Source organism: Brienomyrus brachyistius, chromosome 11, assembly GCF_023856365.1.
Source record: "Brienomyrus brachyistius isolate T26 chromosome 11, BBRACH_0.4, whole genome shotgun sequence".
Classification (NCBI taxonomy): domain Eukaryota; kingdom Metazoa; phylum Chordata; class Actinopteri; order Osteoglossiformes; family Mormyridae; genus Brienomyrus; species Brienomyrus brachyistius.
Genome location: NC_064543.1, coordinates 3253445 through 3268543, shown reverse-complemented (window position 1 = coordinate 3268543; position 15099 = coordinate 3253445). Strand labels below are relative to the sequence as shown.

At 41.2% G+C, this 15099-nt stretch overlaps 1 protein-coding gene across 2 annotated transcripts in view; it reads left to right on the top strand.

Annotated features, from left to right (window-relative positions):
- Window positions 1–4934, top strand: part of LOC125704095 (inhibitory synaptic factor 1-like) — a 31259-nt gene extending 26325 nt beyond the window's left edge. For both annotated transcript variants that reach the window (XM_048969422.1, XM_048969421.1), the window contains exon 3: window positions 3422–4934. In XM_048969422.1, the coding sequence (XP_048825379.1) occupies window positions 3422–4237 (816 nt within the window). In that variant the 3' untranslated portion in view covers window positions 4238–4934. The remainder of the gene's footprint in view (window positions 1–3421) is intronic.
- Window positions 4935–15099: the final 10165 nt, after the last annotated feature.

The following is a 15099-nucleotide window of genomic DNA, read 5'->3' as shown; positions in this document are numbered from 1 at the left end:
GGCTCAAATGTCCCTAGAAATCCGTATTCATCACCTGCTAACCAATGACCCACAATTCCCTATCCGGTAGAGGTCTGACACAAAGTTCACACTCCGCGCGGCCCAATTTAAAACAGCCAGAGCTAAGCCAGGTCCTGTCAGTATCTTGAAGCCACTGACCGCATTAAGAGCGCAGGGGCACCATGAGCTGCAGGCTGTGTGGTGAGGCAGCAGGAGAGTGTGACCCTGGGCACAAGTGAGAGGTCATTAGAATCAAGCCCCAATTAAATTGGCTTCAGCCACAATTCTAACAATTTCATAAAAAATTGTAATATCTTGAAAGACATGTTTAATATTGCTTGCTATGCATCTAATAAAAATAAACAAATTAATGGTTTCAGTTATAAAAAATGCAGCAGGCTGGATGGGCCAGGAAGGCAGAAATGGTTGATCTTTACTTTAAAACAGATCATCAGATTTCAAGGTGACCAAAATTTCCAGTTCGTCCATGGAGCTTGTGTGTATATTAAACTACTCTTCTCTGGCTACTGGCAAATCACCAGCAACCAACTGTTCCCTCGGAAGCCCTTCTGTAACAGGCAGCCAAGGAGCTCTGTGTTGACTCCAGTTTGTGTCTTCAGCTATCAGCAGAAATCTGACTTGAACAGCAAGTTTAGCTGCAGGATCTATTCCACATCCAGCTTAAACGTTTACATGAGCTAAGCTTAAAAAGCACCGTACAGTAGGTATCCTTGGCTGTGTTTTTACAAATATTTACTTCTTTAAAAAAAAATAATAATAGTGAGGAAAGTTACTGCAATTCCAGGTGGATTTCTACGAAGCTTCACTGGTCAAGAATGACGCAAAAACCTGGACTTATATTGAACAGTACAGTCATCCGCAGAATCTCAGAATTAGAGAGAACGGTTTCGTGATGAATTTTGTACTTTTGATTTTTAAAGACCTATTTCACTGCCAAAATAGGGCTCAATTCATCAAACGCCTGGTTAACCAAACATTGAGAGAGATGACCGTGGACTTGCATTATATTGGGAGTCACAGAGGATGGGCACCCCCTTTTTTATTTTGGAAGGAAAATTACAAACATTACATGATGATGTTAGTACATACTTAGAGGCTGAGAATGCCGTGCCATATGAGAGTACTCGTTGGTATACTAAACTGTTAACAAAATGACATGCTTTTTTCAGACACCTGAGGATCGGCACTTAAGTTTTGTTGTAAAATGTTACTGTGTCCCCTTTCTCAAAACCACTTAGTGATGCTCAAAAGCGAAATACCTGCACCATTATGCTGTAGGTCTATACAACTGTACACAGAAAGCCTAACTTGAGCCCCTCAGTGGTCCTCAGCAGGGCTCTGTCAGAGCAGGCCTGCTCCCTACAGGACGCTTCACACCACCTGCTCTGGCCTGGAGCACATCGCACTCTGGTTCATCTTGAGGGAATGCCTGCGTCACACAGGGATGCAGTCCACTATGAAGTAGCTTCCTAATACCACCCACCCCCCATCCAAGTGCCCCACTGGGTACACACATGGAATTAGTAGAAAATGTCTGACAGAATGTTCTGTAGAAGGGGAGAAAGATTATTGCTGTCAATTTCAATTCTTGTCATGAAAGTTAGTCAGGGAGACAAACCTGCCTTTTGCTGAACGATATGCTTTGTTGCAACGGTACAATATACTAACAATATGTCACTGATTAAACTTATTATTTACTTTATTTCAATCAATCAAGTCTGAAGGTGAACATAGGCACTGAAGACACCTAAAGTAAAGCATTTAATTAAATGCTTTAATTTTTCACACTACTTTATCATGCATTTTTAATTATCATACATTTCAATCATGCACAAAACATAATTGGCCCTTACAAATGACTTGACCCTGCTTTGTTTATTCATTCCAAATTATAATGCAATCTGTTTGTATGACCATTTGTTCTATTTTTGACACAAAGGCTTTATTTTCCACAAAAAAAGCTGAAGATTACTGTTCATTGTTGCTGCATGGGCCCATCTGTGGCCTAGAAAAAAAATTAATAGACCCTATAAGCTCAGGCTGTTGCCCAGCCAAATTGCTTATCTCCCAAAGCTTCAAGAACATTCCTGCTCACGTGAAATGATTGGCCAAGCGTTGTTTATTTATTATACAATTGTCAAAGCAACCATGCAGTTACTGTATGTCTGGGAGGACATTTAACATGCCCAGACATTTATTATAATCAGTTATAACATTGCACTGCCACACACAAGCTAATTCCTCCCCAATCCTGTCCTTTAAACACTCCTTTTCTTTAATGTCAGGTTTAACTTGGCCCCTATTTCACTATTAGAATACTAACAGCCCAGAGCAGTAATTTATATGCATTTTTATATATTCATGCATGAGTTCTCTTTTTGGGGTATCTCTTTAATAAGGGAAGATCCTTACAGAAATTTTTAGCCGTGAAATTTTTCTTTTATACCAAATGTGTCATGAACTTCCTCAGCTTTGTTCCTACAGGAGTTCAAGCCTTCAAGCCACATAACCAGCTGGAGATTTTCCACACGCTAAGTTGTCTTTGGTTAAATGGCACAGAACCTTTGCTGGTTGCTTGCCACTTTAAATTTCCCTTCACCCAACACGTTTTTGTTTTTTCTTGTTTTGTTCCACCTCCATATAAACATCAAAGAAAGTGTATCTTTCACTGTTTTAGGCCGGGTTTATTTGACATTAAGCTCCTTAGCTCTGTAAGACACTATCAATCATCTGATGCAAGCCAGGAATGCTTGCTGTACCAATCACTTCATTGCAGACTTTTTTTTAAAAAAAAAAACGTCCTTTTGCATATTGTTGATACAAGTCTTTTATTCTCTACTCACTGCAAAGCAAAAGCGAATAGTGGTTTAATCTCTGATGGAGAAATAAATTTCCCAGCCATTATTCAATTTATAATGATGTGCCAGATACAGAAAATAATTATATTCTCCAATTCCGTGTTCCTGTGATTTTAGCATTGTGTCCTCTGACTTTTGGTAATAATTGCACTCAATGGGCAATTTATTAGATTCAGCTGCTGTTTAGTTAAGCTTCAAAAAGCTTGAGTGTAGCCTAATTTTCAAGTCAAGCAATGTCTCTTAATCTGTGAAGTTTCTTTGATGATACGTTGTAATAATAAGATCTTTCCTTGTTAAAGGTGTTTCAGACCCCAGACTGGCCCTTAACGTTATTACAACTTTAATCATATGAAGAGAGTCAATGCAAGACTCATCTGAAACTCTTTAAAAATTGCACTTCATTAATAAAGGTTTTGTGTCAATACTGATCTGTGCTATGAATTCAGTGTACTGGATTAGCGAGAGTACTAACGAGTACTTGTTTATTATTTACTTTACTTTACTTACTTCACTCTCTTCCTCTTCGTTCTCCTCCCTCACAGGTGGTGGCTCAGATTGACGAGTTGACATCGGACTTTGACTTTGATCTAGAGCCAGACGACTGGACAGGTGCCACAGTGAGCAGCACCTCCAGCAGTGAGCGAGGGCTGGGTGACACCTTCAGGTTGGACCTCCTCAATCCTGACGTGCTCTCCGACAGCTGGGAGCTCTGCAGCTTCCTGGAGGCTTCCACCGGGCCTACCCTGAAGCTGGCAGAGCCGCGGCCTGGGGACAAGAGACCGGAGCCAGATGTGGGGGGCAACCCTGCTGCAGTGCCCACCAACGCCAGTGTGTACTCGCAGATGAATGGGGGGCTCCCCATCCCCAATGGACCCCTGAGAATAACGCCAGACTCATCCAGTGAGGAGGCCTCCAGCTCCACTCACAGTCACAAGGCCTCACGACCCTCGAGACTCAAAGAGCGGGTCCGTTTCAGTGACAAGATCCTGTACCATGCACTGTGCTGCGATGATGACGAGGGCGAGGAAGAGGAGAGGGGAGAGGACGCAATACCGGAAACGGACAGTGAGCCTAGTCCCCCTACTGTCTCCCCCACGCCCACGCCTACTGTACTCTCACCGTCCGAGGACTCACTTCACCTCAACTGCCTGGACTCGTCCTCTCCCTCCCCACCGGCACCAGCTGGGGGGGTACAGACATTTGTGATTCCTCCCGCACCGGCGAGAAAGGGCCACATTAACCCGAGCTGCAGAAAAAAACTTTTACGGAACAACAGCACACAAACTGTGTCTGACAAAAGCACCCAAACTGTACTGCCCTATATCCCAAACAAACAGAAAACGATGGAGCCGCACTGAGAAAATCCACAGCAAGAAAATGGACTGAATATGAACATTTAATATTGCATACTTAGGTAACAGATTACTACACCACCAATCAATAACTTGTTAAATAAATAAATGATATAGGAAAACTGCCTGTCTGCTTAACTTTAATTCAAGACTCAGGGAAATTACTAACAGGGTTATGATGATACAAAAAAAGTTCCTCGCAGTAATTTAAACAGTTAAGCAGAAAACTGGGCTATATCATATGAGACTCAGAGATCCACGGGCGGGACACACACCAGCGTAAGCCTCAAATATTTCTAAATATTTTACCAGGCAAAAAAATATATATATAAAAGCACATGAAATGAGATTTATATAGTAATATCAGGATTATGGCTCATGAGACATATGCAGCGAACGAATGCAGACTTTTTGTCAATGACGGGGGTAAGTAGAGCTTGACAGGAATGCATGTTACTCCATAAAGTCATCTCCTTGGTTTACTGAATACTGAACGGTGGCACATGTTCTCAAATGATTATTTTCTGTAAGGAAGCAAACATATAAGGGGAGACAGCAACTGACGGTCATAAAGCCACAATGCAAAAGGGATTCGGGTCCTTGGTGTCCCTGCAGGAATTAAAGGGTGCTGCTTGTATCCTCAGGGACATTGCAAATGTACTGCTGATGGATGTCGGTGACTTGGGGAAACCTGCCCCCACCCCCCCCCCCCCCTGGGGTTTGAACCCCTGGATTAAACCTTAAGTGGCAAATTCTGTGCATTTTTATGGGCAAAGCGAGCAGGATACCTGATGAGTGTACCTGACGAGGAAATGCTATTATAAAACCATTAGACTATAATAAAGCTGATAATAATATGTAAGACGTCGTGTTTTTTCAGCGACCACTTGTTCATTGTGTGTCACAATCATGTGATTTTAAATAATTATATTTTGGAAGAAGGAATATACTGAAAATGCAGTGATATAAGATCCCCAAAACATGGTGCTATCTGTGATTTCTGGCTAGACAGCTCTACGCCACTCCTGCTGATTCTGCACTGGCGCCCCACTGAGGGAAGACTCTGACCAGCATTTACGATTCCCAGTATCTGTTCTCTTTTGTCCCTTCTGCAGTCCTAGGTTCAGCTGCAAACTGTCTTTCTGTACTTAACATGCCGCAGTGATAGAAGCCCAGCTGCCAAGAACCTTGATAATCCTGGTTTCTGCCCACTGCTCACACAGTACACGACTGCCTCCGGCATAAGATGCCCATTGCAATGTTCTAAACGTCTGACCCTTCAGGTATTTCCAGCTTGTTTTTCTATATTACGTTGCATGTTCTGCCGCTGCTGCCACATTTAAAGCCCCAGGATCTCATTTAATCACGAATCGTGCGCCAATTTCCGTCCACAGTGAGGCCACCACCTCAAACATAAGGAAAGGAGAAATAACCGTCCTCTTCCACAACAAGCATATTGCCAATAAAATGATGTCACCGCCTTGTGCAGATCCCTAACTCCGCTGTCCAAGCTGGGCACAGTGGGCTTGGCAGTGGTCACAAGGCTTAATAAAATCTGACAGTTTGATGGCCACTTTGCAAGTGGTCCGGGATGCTCTCTACTACCGCTGCACAAGATGAGGTGCAAGTAGAACTCCCTCGAGTTAACTAAACGCAGGCAGCCCCCTTTTACGAGGAGTGTTTATGTACAGAAAATAAACCTAAGTTTTATGGCTTATCCCGTCAGCTGCAGATGGGTGCTTCCTCAGGTGTATTCAGAGTTTACTTCCTGGGCTCATTTCCACAAGCACCCGTGGAAACCTATGGATAAATTAAAAGAAAATCGCTGCACTTTCGCAGTCCCAAGCTTGCACCCATTAGATCCACTGCTACAGAAATGGTTATCATCAGCACCAGAGGATTACAGCCTGTCTAGCTCAATGTAAACTCGTTCCAAAAAAGCTTTCCAGATATGTGACATGCAGCCGTTGCCCAGGTGAAACCTCGCCAGTTTCCATGTTTTCTTCTGACTGCTGAATGTAATAACAGATTGAGAATGCCAGTCTTCAGAAGCAAAGCATAATAAAACCAGGTAATGATCTGTATAAATATTTAATATTTGATTTAAAGTTGTTCCAACCAATGTGGCTGGTATGGCCAGAACTTGGCTCTCATTGGCTGAAATGAATGGTGGGAAGGAGTCCAAGGAATAAACGTTTCCCTGGATCGATCAACACAGATGAATTTTCGCTGAAAACCCGAAGCAAACATCCTTTTGTCATTCCTTTATTATTTAGCCGTCAAATTACACAAAAAAACTGCATTTAAACTCAGTTTAAATAGACCAAGGTTTCCTTTCTTAAAGTACTGATGATCCCAGACAGAATATGCTTCTGTTGTGTTTGTGTAATGTGTACATGTGTGTGTCTTAATATATGTCATAAAAATATTGTATGGTTCAAATGTTCTCATAATGTGATAAAAAATTCTATTTTGATCTTGTGGGGACCATTTTCATATTTTCATGTCGAAAGGTTGCATTTGGTTAAGTTGTGGTTAAGGTTAGGGCAAGGTAGGGGTTAAGGTCATCATTGTTGGGATTAGGGGTTTTCCCATAGAAATTAATGGAGAATCCCCACAAAGATATAGACACCAAATCTGTGTGTGTGTGTGTGTGTGTGTGTGGGTTTGCATAGATCACATTTGAGGACCAAATTGTCACCAAAGTGCGGTAAAACCTGAAATTTCCTTACTTTTGGGGACATCTTTTGAGGTCCCCATTTGGATAACCTCAGTTTTATAAAAATCTGTGAATGCAATCAAAAAAATAAAAGTCTTGTATTTGGGTTGGTTACTTATGGTTAAGGTTAGGGATGGGTAAAAGTTAAGGGTGTCGTGATTGGGATTAGGATTTTTCCCATAAAAATGAATGGACGGTCCCCATTTAGATAGGTACACCAACATGTGTGTGTGTGTGAGAGCATTGTGCATCCCCATACATGCCAGCATGGGATATATGGTCAAGTTTCTCTGCCCAGCGTAATTAGGTGAGACAACGGTCTGCTTCTGCTCAGCTCTCCCCACCTATGCATGTCTCTGAGCATGAGCTCATGTAATCAGTTTGCATTTTCACATGCATGTATAGATAAGCAGCTTCTCCACTTCCTCACGCAGACGGAGTGAAGAGAGATAATGGAAAATGGATCTCTGTTCTGGAGAGCTGTTTTCTTTACTGATTGCAAAAGCTCCGCAGAAGGAGAGAAGCTTGATGTGGTCACACTGATTACTATGGATTGTCCACCAGACTGGGCAGCTGGAGGTTGATTTGTGAATCTCTGTCATTTATTTCCTTATTTGACCTGAACTAAGACCTGGTTTTCCCACACACTGAACCCTCCTACCCCCTCAGATTTATAAATCTGGTGCCTGGTAGCTTATTCTCACCTATGACCACAGTAACAGTGTTGGTTGCATGATGGATGGTTATTACTGCACTTTTGCCTTTCTGACATCAATCCCAACAGGAGGATACAAAACAGCTACAGTAACATTAACTGAATTTTAAGTGCTACCTGGCAAAGGCCGTCATCCTACATCTGTCGCCTCGATACCTGCCTGGAATCCTACGTGAAATCCTGGGGTTGGGGACTGAGCATTGAGTAGAACACCTGGCCAAGGTCAAGGCCTGCATCATTCAGAACCTGAAAAGGCTGACACAGATGATTAATGAAGCCCAATGAAACAACCACAGATTACTTTAGACCTTCAGCAGATGAAGGGCAAAGCCAATTGAGACATTGGACATCAAGGGATTTCATTTTAAAGCAGTTAGTGAATAAACACATGAATTAACATAATTGATAGAAGGGATTTCCTGACAAAATCTATGCAATGATTCTTAAGTACATATACTCATAATACTGTATTTGTGAATGTAGTGTCCTATTTTTTGAATGCAAAACTGTGTTATTTTCCCGAATAAAATTACAGAATCCTATTTTGGATGAGGGAAGTAATGAGTGAGTCTCTTAGAGGCACAATAAGCAGAGATGATTGGGTACTATCTAATTTATCTAGTAATAAACACCTTCAGCTGAAGTTGTGCCATGGATTGAGTTTGGTCTTTTAGTCAATGGCTACAGTGGTAAGGTCAAGGACCTGAGCAAGTGGCAATCTCTACCTCCACTTGAGACAAAAGGCCTAAAAACACTTTGGGCTCCACCAACTTGATTAAATTCACCTTAGTCCCATTAATGTTTGATTATTATGGCAGCTTATTTTGGTCAATGTATTTCTAGTACAAAAATCAAAACTGGTAAGCAGCCCAACTGTCTCCTGTATTGCATTTTGTAGTAGTGCAGCACCGAAGCAGCACTATTAAATCAAGCTAAACAGTGGTTTCCCACTGTATAGTGGCCCTGAACTATCATAAAAACAGGTCTTGATGTCTGAAAAAGCTATACCCTTTCTAATCCCAACCCAAGCTTCAGTTGACTAACCTAAATCTGGGGACTTAGAGTGGCAGAACAGGCTGTTGCAAAGTATGAAATATACTCTTAAATTAAGCTAAACAGTGGTTTCCCTATAAACAAGGGCTCTAAACAATTATAAAAACATGTTTTGACTTCTGAAACGGCCTTAACCTTTCTAACCTTAACTCTAGCTTCAGCTGGGTAAACTTAATGGGCACAATTAGCAAAATGTCAGGTTCTGCTCTCCATCCGTGTGTACTGCTAAAAAAGTAGACCTGATATATGTCTAGAGATGAATAGTTTTGAGCATTAATTAAATAATTTGCTTGGGAAATACTGAACAATGAACAACCATTCACAAAAATGTCACCTCCTTCCCTAAAGAGCAAACTCGGTTTATAATTAGGTTGATAATAGAATTATTCAGTAGGGGGGGTTGATACACAGTATTGATACAAATGCATTTGTACAGTAATATACCACAGTACAAATTATCACATTTGAATTTAGCTTCATAGTTCAACATTACTGAAACCTAATTTTACAACATAAAACAATGCTGTATTTTCACTGAGTGTAGCTTACGTCTCCATTAGCAAGCTTTAGAGAGTTAAAGTAGCACGAGTAAGTAGCGTGAGATGCTTAAAAATCAATTTAATGTACATGCATATTACACATGTTGACTGCATTAAACCTCATATAGAAGACACAAAAAAATGCTGGAATCACTCCAACCTAAGTTCAGACAGCGATGAACTTACTAGCATAGCATAATTAATTAATGACAAAATGCTGTCCTTTATTTATAAACAAACATTTTGGATCGTGGAATTATGAAGGTCATAACAGATTATGAAAAGAAACACACTCAAGTCTTCATCCATCCATCCATCCATTTTCCAAACCGCTTATCCTACTGGGTCACAGGGGGTCCGGAGCCTATCCCGGAAGCAGGGGCGCTGCTAAGGATTTTGGGCCCCATGAAAAGAATTTTGACAGGGCCCCCAACACAGTTTATTGGGGGCTTCTCTGGGCCCCCTTTCAGTCATGGGCCCCGAGAATCGTCATCGTTTACCCCCCCTTTACAGCGCCCCTGCCCGGAAGCAATGGGCACGAGGCAGGGAATAACCCAGGACGGGGGGCCAGCACTCAAGTCTTCAAGGATAAAAAGCATTGTGACTAACACTGCATGAGGCAATGCTTATTGTTGTAGTTATGGGGCTTCTGGCTAACATATTTAAATATGTGCTTCAGATAAGCAACGATTAGCATAGCCATAAATTTTTCTCATGACATTTTATATTTGACTGTACTCTTGTGAAAGACTCACCATTACCTCATGAACTCTTTGGTGGGGCAAAGCGTAGAGTGGACAGACTGGTGCCAAACACAGTCCTCTCTCCCGCCACGGTCTGCCACGGAGGGTACCATGGGAAAGTAATAGATAGATCCCCATTATCCAATCAAATATTGATGCAGGGGTATTTACATTGCCTTGTGAATATTCCGAAAAATGTTTTTGACAAAAAAGAAAGAGTTAACATCAGTCTAGAAAAGCATCTATCCATCGTCCAACCACTGAAAAATGACATTTTTGTTTGTGTTTCTGTCATGCCTCTGCTTTCAGTTGTTCTACTAGGGAGTGGAATTATTACAGATCAATAAAAAGCTAAGTGACCCTACACTCCCACTGCACTGCAAGAAATGGCTTTTTAACCCAGGTCATCAGAAATTATATGAATTGCAACAGGAAGTACTTGAGTAGTGCTGAGAACACGTTGATACAAATAAAATGTAAGATATACACAGTTAATTGTTTATCAGACATCTAGGGTTTTCGGTATGCCACCTTAAAAAATATATATTAATCTTTATAATACTGCTTAATGATTATAGCGTAGCATCTGCAGTGGCAGCTGTTTAAGACCGCCAAAACACAGTACCCCCAGGGGGCAGCGGTGCACACTAATTAGGTGCCAACATCTATGACGATTTTATCCCATCACTGCACATACCTGACAGAAATATCAGTCTGTCATGTACAGCCTCGCAGTTTGTGACTGAATAATAATCTGACCTGCAAGTGATGCTCACCTGTTCTAATAAAAAAGTTCTCTTGATTTCATGCATCCAGGGAATTAGATAATGGCTTTTAGTTAATGGGATGAACTTCAGCATTAAGGAATTAGGCAGGGAAATAACCAATGTACAACAAAGAGTAGAACGCATTTATGATAAAGGACATGCTGTATATATATATATATATATATAATATACAGTATAATGATAATCACCAGCACCATCCATCAAGGCTGTCCCTGTTCTCAGATCCTTCTGTTCTGTACTGTAGGGTTGATGTCAGCATCAGCACCAGCTTCAACACCATTAGTAATTAGTTAATTTCTTTATTACGTGATCAAAATGCAACAGAGACTCATCAGAAAGAAGCTCAACAACACTAGCACCACAAGATAACCATCTAAGCTGTATAATTGTGAAAGGCAGAGAGACATAAATTGCATATTGACATAATTGTCCTATTTTCCTGAGAAAAATCCTCAAAGACAACATGTTCTTGCAGCGAATGTCATACTACACAATTCAAATTTGATTGTCAGTGGGTCCAACAGAAACTCATGTCTGTGTTGTAAATAAGGACAATTTTTCATTCCCATTAATGACCAGATTTGCTCATTCATTCATATTTCAGCCATTCTTTGGTATATCACAGTGTCCACCCACTGTGTCTCTGCAATCCCCAAGGATCTGAAATGCTACAAGTCTTTTGTTTCAGAGATGGGTAAGGAACTTAGAAATGGAATTGATTTGTCTTTAATTATGCCTATTCCTTACGATCTATCCATTTTCCAAACCGCTTATCCTATTGGGTCGCGGGGGGGTCCGGAGCCTATCCCAGAAGCAATGGGCACGAGGCAGGGAACAACCCAGGATGGGGGGTCAGCCCATCACAGGGTGCACTCACACACCATTCACTCTCTCATGCACACCAATGGGCAATTTAGCAACTCCAATTAGCCTCAGCATGTTTTTGTACAGTGGGGGGAAACCGGAGCACCCAGAGGAAACCCCACGACGACATGGGGAGAACATGCAAACTCCACACACATGTGACCCAGGCGCAGACTCGAACCCGGGTCCTAGAGGCGTGAGGCAACAGTGCTAACCACTGCACCACCAATTCCTTACCTTAGGTATTAAATGGTAAAACGACTTTCCACAACCCAAAACAGGCAATTAGTGACTACATTATTTAGAAGCTGCGCATAGATGTGTGAAGAACCAACCAAAAGCCCAATGACAGAATCTCATCGTGCAGCTGAAGGCCAAAATTAAAGTTCAAAGTAAAATGAATTAAATCTGACCCAAACCTGATTTTGATTTGCATTATTTCTTCAGCTATCATCTCAAGATTATGGTTGTTCTAATTAACTCCTAAACTCATTTAGTTAAGCTTGTTGAAATTCCCTAGATGTGGAAAAACAGAGAAGCCCCAGAGAAGCCCAGGATAGTGGATTCCTGGGAGTCTAGCATCCTGGGCGGCTCGGTGGATCCACTACAGAGTCAGCGTCTTGTAGTGCTCCCCAGGCGGCGTTTAAATGCCTCTCCATTTCATAGCATCAGCTTGACCACTCATGTACTCCAACGGCCTTGACGTTTTCAAAAGGGATGGAGGAGGGCTGTCAGTTCATTCTGTCTTGTTCAGTCATGGACAGTTTGCCTTTCAAAATTTTATTTGTGATATTCACAACATACATGATATACACATAAACAGTTATGCTCGATACAAAGCACAGTAATAATCATTAATGAGATCATCTTACCCATTGGTACGTCAGCAAGCGTTGAGGAACGGATCTGCATGAGGCTGCAGAACACTGACTAGCCAGCATCCCAGTGCCATTTCTCTGAATGGCTTATTCCCTAGACCAGTACTGAAGCCTTCTCCCAGTTCATTCAAATCACAGACAAATTATCACCACTTTAACTGGAAAAGCCCACCCACTGGCCAGGTGTAAATAGAATTTCAAGGAAGCTCGCTGTGTTGTAAATAACCATATATTTTGTAGACACTGCCAGGTCCCTGACTCAAAACAGGATATGCATTTTTATAGCTATAAAAATCATCCCTAGAAAATATCCATGTCATTTTCTTCCAGTTCTAATATGTTTCAACACCCATACAAGAGTAGCTTGAAATAAAATCAATTAGCAGTATTACACTTCTCTGCAGCTAATTCAAAAATCCATCTGTGAAATTGAAATCACTACACATCCTCCGTTCCATTTACCATGTAAAGCACCATTAAAAACGTTTTCCCCCACTTCTCTCAATATAATATACAAAATGACTGCCAGCAACTGTGCATTAATTTCATTGTCTTTCTGAAAGCCATAACGTGTTTCAAATGTTCCTCCATGCAATGTTCATATGAAACTTCTGCTGAGAATAAAATGGGTTCATCGCTGGCGGCTTATGTGTATACCGAATTATCTTCACTTTGGCAAGTCTGCGATTTCATCTGCGACCATTGCCTTCTCCTGTGTCACAGGCAGAACTCTTTCACAATAACTAAACTGCTTAGGGCAGATTTAACCTATTTGCATTCCAATCCAATTCCAATTCCAATCAAAGAAGAAATCGATACAATTGTGTGCCACATAATGACATTTTGGCCAATGATGAACCACATATACAATGATGGTCCCCTAAGATTATAATTCTTGATAATGGTAATAAACAGCTAGTCAATGTTTTATGTATTTACTGTACTGTGCTTTTTTTACTTCCAGCGTGTTAGTACAGTCTAATGAGCTAGTTTCAGATAAACAATGAGTTTGTACTAACTGTACTGACAAAATAAGCTAATGATACATTTCTCAGAAGGCATCCCTGTCTTTCACTCGACACATTATCATAGACAACACAAGCTTCTGTTAATTAATTAGCCATAACAACCACTATTAACACTCTAAACCAGGGGTGGGGAACCTGATCCACGGAGGGTCGGTGCTGGTTTTTGGGTTGACCACGCAATCAGCCAATAATAAAGCAGTGGTTCTCAACTCCGGTCCTGGGGACCTATTGTTATTGGCTGATTGAGAGGTCATCCAAAAAACCCGCACCGGCCCCTCCATGGATCAGGCTCCCCACCCCTGTTCTAAGTGCAGAGATTAAGAATTGGGTGACAGAAAATTTTGCAGCACCCTTACTGCATGGCCAGCATCCAAATGACACCATTTAATGTGACACTGACAGCAGCAGAACGCTTGGTCCCTTTCAAGCTCCTCCTCTCAGGGGTGCAAACATTCATCTGTGTCCGAGCTCTGCTCAGCGTGCATGGTAAGTGACCTAGGAAGTGAGGCATTAAAAAGGTGGATCTGCACCATAAATTTCCAAAAGCATCACCAGTGTTTTTGAAGCATTTATTGGACAGCCATAGATACCTCAATAGTCTGCAACTATATACTGAACAACAGCGGGAAATGTAGACCTCCTCTTTTTCCTGCATCCTTTTAGGTAGCTGTCATAAATTCCAGTCCCTCAAGAAAAATGAAACATCAGACCGATGAATCCATTATCAACTTTCTTTTCCAACTGTTTGTCATTCGCAGCCCTAATCCCACATAATGACAATTGATTAATGGCCCATTTTAACTTACTAGTGATGGTGACATATGTAAGAAGAAGCAGAAAACATTTTCATTTTTCATCCCAGCACCAAATACGTAGAATTCTAATGTGATTCAGCTGTTTATTCCCAGAAGATGGGTTATATCTTGGTAGTTATGGGGAGAATTTTTCCATTAGTAACTCTGATAAATGATCTCTTCAGTTGCTTGTTTATTTCTCATGTTTTTTTTTAATCCTCTTGCTTTTAATTAATGAAAAAAAATTCTTAATAGTTCTTGTCTTTATTGTCTTTATCATGTCCCAAATCCCAAATTTAGTGGTGGGCTAATGTGCATAAATTTAAAGAAAACGGGTTATGATTCTGACTGTCATCTGCCTTTAGTTTTCACCAGCATACAAAGATAGGAGGAAAAAAAGTGTAAGGCATTTGAGTTTAGGAAATGACATGCAGAAATGTAACTGCCGATAATTAACTGGATGTACACTGTGGCCATTGTTTATGGAATACCTCTATGCATCCAGTGAGCCTCTGAATAAAAAGCTACTTCTATTTCATGAATGTACAGTAGCACACTCTGCAACTACACACTAATCAAATCAGCTTATATTCTGCACCATGGGCTGTGCTGTATTATTCCAAATCAATTGCTACTCACTGGCACACATCTGCCCCATTAAGAGAAGAATGGTTACCAGTTAGGTGAGTGTCAAGTTCAGGTAGTTTCACTGGAGACCATTGACCTGCGGTATGCAGTGAATGTACA